Source organism: Berghia stephanieae, chromosome 4, assembly GCF_034508935.2.
Source record: "Berghia stephanieae isolate SIO BIC M18660-M18661 chromosome 4, UCSD_Bste_1.3, whole genome shotgun sequence".
Classification (NCBI taxonomy): Eukaryota; Metazoa; Mollusca; class Gastropoda; order Nudibranchia; family Aeolidiidae; genus Berghia; species Berghia stephanieae.
In genome coordinates, this window is record NC_088363.1 from 89,054,836 (window position 1) to 89,059,835 (window position 5,000).

At 34.2% G+C, this 5,000-nt stretch overlaps 1 protein-coding gene across 2 annotated transcripts in view; it reads right to left on the reverse strand.

The window, feature by feature from the left end:
- The window catches only part of LOC144971521 (D-glucuronyl C5-epimerase B-like), a 30,228-nt gene that overhangs the window by 13,961 nt on the left and 11,267 nt on the right, over positions 1 to 5,000 (reverse strand). For both annotated transcript variants that reach the window (XM_078912509.1, XM_078912510.1), the window contains one exon: positions 2,673 to 2,844. In XM_078912509.1, the coding sequence (XP_078768635.1) occupies positions 2,673 to 2,844 (172 nt within the window). The remainder of the gene's footprint in view (positions 1 to 2,672; positions 2,845 to 5,000) is intronic.

Sequence of the window (5,000 nt, forward strand, 5' to 3'; positions counted from 1 at the left end):
TATGTGTAAACTAAAACGTTTACGAGAAAATCGTGTGATAACAAGTCTCTCAATTGGTGGTATAAAGACAATAACAATAATCAGAGAGATGTCGCTTTCATTCACGTTATTGTTTATCAACAACCAACCATGCTTGTCCGAACACTTTTGAAGGTGTGTCACAAATTCTATATTTTGATTGGTCAAAAAATCTACTGGTGAATTTCTTAAACTTACAACGCTAATATTTGAAACTTCGTATATCTTATAATTTTAGTACTGCACTCACTTTTCGGGCTCCGATTCACCCAGGCATATCTAATATCTTTTTGAAACGATGGATCAAAAATGTACTTCACTATTACTACTATTTTCACTCGACTAAAGATAAACAATTGTCTAATGACGTATGGATTATAAGCTATTTCAGACAAAGTGTCGTTTTTATAATAATATAAACTATTCAATTTAAAGAAGGATTGATTCTGAGATCTTGTGTTACAACTTGAGTGAGTTTGACGATATATAAATAAGGCAAAAAAAAAATGAACCCGCCGCCATAACACTGGTGATATCTTCTTACTAACTGCCTCTTGAGACGAGATGAAATGCCAGTTCCCTCAATAGAATCTGTCACCATATCTCATAATAACAGCAGCAAAGGAACGCCCCCCTCCCCCACCTCTCCCCAACTCCCCGCAATCGTCAAGACCCCCATCCCTCCTCCTACACACAAAACAAAAAAAATTGAGCTCATGAAATATTAAAAAAAATGAATTCTAACACTTGTTTAGAAAAAAAATAAAAATAAAATTCTACTCCGATTCAGAGAACTTGAAAAACGAAACATCTTATTTCTGATAATTTTGGCATGGAATTTCTTTCTAGACAGGCAGGCTGCTGTCTCATTACAATAAAAATCTATTTTTCTCTTTGCGATGATTTTATTGAAAATATTCGGCGTTTTTTTATCCTCCACACATCATGGGACTTCCTTCTCCAGTTCATTAAATCGGAAATGATTAACCAGTTAACTGCCGTACTTTGGCAGACACGTATTTATAAATTCGGCCAGAAAACTCGTCATTCAAATATCGATCGATTTAAAAGACATGATCTTGGTAAGAAACTTTCAAACCTGGGACTTTATGAAATTCCAGGTCTGAGAGTTTTTGCCAAGATAAAGGTCATTTAAATCGATCGATATTTGAAGGACGAGTTTTCTGGCCAAATTTATAAATATGTGTCCTTTCAGAGTACGGAGTTAAACGTGTTTTTAATCATAATTTGCTTTCTCCAAAATGCAAAGGGCATAAATAATCTTTCGTTTTTCCTGATGCAAACATAATTACAATTTCTTTCCAACGTCTAATCGAATTAAAAATATTCATGATGTAATTTTGTTTTTAAAACGTTTTTTGTGCTTCATAACTGTGACAAAAGATAAATTATTAATATTTTAAAAATATATATGAGTATTTTGATGCTGCTGATGCTGCTGCTGCTGCTGCTGATAATGATGATGATGATGACGATAATGATGATGATGATGATGATGATGATGGTGGTGATGATAATAATAACATTCATGATGATGATGATGATGATGATGATGGTGGTGATGATAATAATAACATTCATGATGATGATGATCATCATCATCATCATCATATCATCATCTTCACCATCATTCTTCTCTGAAACCTCGAGTTAAACAATTTTTGACAAATGTGAGAGATGGGGTTGTCGTAATCGGTCGATTTAGATAAGGTTTGTCTGTTGCTTGTTTTCATATGTTTATCGGTGCTTCAAACACTATAGTAGTAGTAGTTTCTTCAGAGCCATGAGTAGGAGTTCATCGCGGATTCTATAGCGTTTCATGGTCTGATATATCTTGTAGAAAGTACTTTGTGGTGGACAGCGTCCTTTCAAAATGGTAGCTAGCAATTAATTGCTATTGTCAGTTTAATTCGTGATAATATCTTACTTCAAAGACCTTATTGCTCTGAAGGACTACTTTCAAACCTGTCTGATATTGTCTGAGCTTAGCAAGGATAGTTGAAATCGATTGTACGAGTGACCATATCTCCTAAATCTTAGAATTGGAATATTAGGTAGATAAATGTGCAACCGTTGAATAATTTGGAATGCCTTTACGCAATACAGATTTGATAAAAGACGATTGGATAATTCGATTGTATTGACAATGCAAGCAGTGGAGGAACTATTTTGTTTTCCATCTTTATTTGTAAAAATGATAGTAGAGCTGACGGTTTTATTATAATGGGTATTTCAATACCCCATACACATTCTTAAAACTGATTTGGATTATTGAGATGCGACTGCATTTCGCTAATTTTTATAGATCTACCCCTCACTCTTAAAAAGTACCGCGTAATGATATCAAGATTACAGTAAAAATTTGTGACGTCAGATAATCAAACGTTAAATTCTATTAAAATTAGATTGCAAAAAAGAACTTTCATTTAAGTATTTTTGTAAATGCCTTTTAGTCAGAGATTACGAAATCAGAATCGATTGTGGGTTAGAATAAAAGAGTTATTATACTTTTGCATTTTGGAATTCGAACTTTGTTCCTCGACCCGCACTTTACAAGCTCGTGCAGCGGTTGGGAAAATGTGCGATATTCCAAATAACAAGAGTCTAAGAATCGTATATTATCTATCAATCACCGTCTGAGGCTGTAACACATAAAACTTTGCTCCTCTGTTCTACGTTGTAATGATCAAAATTATTGAACACCCCGCCTGGGCTGTAGGGATTTTGAAGCTGGAAAAGATTTCCATAAGAATACTGGAACTGATACTTGACATATTCGTCACTTCCGGTCATTTCTCCATATACCTGATGAAAGTAAGTAGAGTATATTGTCAGGTCAAGATTAATCATAAGATTGAATATTCAAATATAAAAGTGACTGAAGAAAAGAATGGTAAGTACTAGAGGAACATAACAAAACCAGGCACATAGCACAGGAAGAGCTTAATCTTGGACCACCATACATACCGGAAGTCCGAAATAGGTCACATGAAGAAGAAATTAAATAGGAATTCAACGCTTGCCAAATCTATTCTAATTTCAGTCAATTTGACGCATCAGAAATTGTTAAAAGTAATCGATGACATGTACAATAATTTTATATTAGAAAAAAAAAGCGAAATAAATATTACAAAAGAAAAACCAACCAAAATCAAACCAAAATTAGAGCTCTTATATACTACAGGTAAATGTTCACAAAACGTGCTCAAAGCGCTCCAAAAGGGTGGCCTAGCCAACAACAACATTGACACATTACGAGACCGGACATAGATACGCCTGTAAAGGGCTATTTTAATTTTTTCTTCGACAGATTCATCGCTGTTCCAGTCAGGTACGCATTCTAAAACCTGAACGAGGTGAGAGAATGTGAGTAAAAAGTCTTATCCAAGTATTCAACTTTGTGCCGTCTTAATAAAGCGTGTCTCGAGCCAGAGACCCACCGGTCCGAGAGTGACCTGACACTAGAAAAAAAAAATGTATTAAAAACGAATATGTGCATAGATAATTTTATTCAACTAACCCTCTAAGACTGGCAGTTTGACGTCATATTTTAGGTTTGTGTAGCGTCTAGTGAGATCACAAAGCCACACAAACACTAATGGTCATTGGTTTTAATTGAACTTAGATGCAGTGAGTCGATCGTGGAAATGATCCGTGGAAAAACAATTATCAAATGCACGAAACATTACCAACTAGTGCAGTCAGTGACATGCCCTTAGAACAAAAATAGCTTTTAATCAATTAATTTTGTCAGGATATTTGTCTATTTTAATGACAAGGACAAGGGCAAAGGTATAGATACATGGACTTTAGAAACAAGAAAAATATAAACTTAACTTCCTTCATACATTTTATGTTTGTAATTATTTTCCTGTGACACGTCATTCATTACTTTTTAAACGTTGAACTTCAAAATGAGGACCAATACACTCTATTAACTCACTCAATCCTAAAGACTTTTGCTACTTTTCAAAATTGGAAAAAAATGTATCAAAAACGAATATGTGCATAGATAATTTTATTCAATTAACATTAACATACAAAAACTAAAAACATTAGCTTTGATACTACGCCTATAATTTGTCTCAGAAAAAATGTAATAATAAATAGACACGGGGTAAAAGTAATCTGGGTAAACTACGAATATAGTCGGTGTCAGGGTTGAGTGTGTTAAAGTTTACCCTACTATATCAATCAAGAAACCCAAAAAACAAACAAACGAAAATAAAAAAAAAAAAAAACCCAAAAACCCCCCCCCAAAAACAGCACAGACTTTACATACACTCTTTATTGTTATTGTTATTAAAAATTTTACTTTTATGTGGTCGTATTCGACTTCCGATTTAGACCAAAATAGTGAATATATTTTTTTGGCAATATAGATTCAGATGTCTCAGAGATGCTGCCATTGCTTGACTTTTAACGAGGCAAAAATTGTCTGAATGATTAATTAGTACCTTTCCCCACACCCCCCCCCCCCAAACCCCCAAAAAATAAAACCTCAAACAATCAAACACTACACCCCCCCCCCCCCCAAAAAAAAAATACAAAAACAACCCCCCCCAAAAAAAAAACCCCAAAAAACAAAAAAAAACAACAACCCCCCCCCCAAAAAAAAAACCCAACAAAACAACCCAACCCCCCCCCCCCAAAAAAAAAAAAACCCAACAAAACAACAAGATACAAAACAACAACAACGAAAGCAAAACAATTCATACCACTGTAGTTTATTATGTTTATCTATGTGAAAATGTAAATCTAGGCATGGCATAATGATCTCTCCTGACTGCGTGGCTAATACAGTGTAAAATAGCTTTTATTTTCACAAGAATTGCATTGCTCTGAAATAATTATGGCAAAATCGATGTTAAAATCCTTTCATTTGAAAACTGGGACTGTGATCTTGACTGGTGAAAACAAAACTGGTTATAACAAATGTCATACGCTGTGTCTTTTGTAAA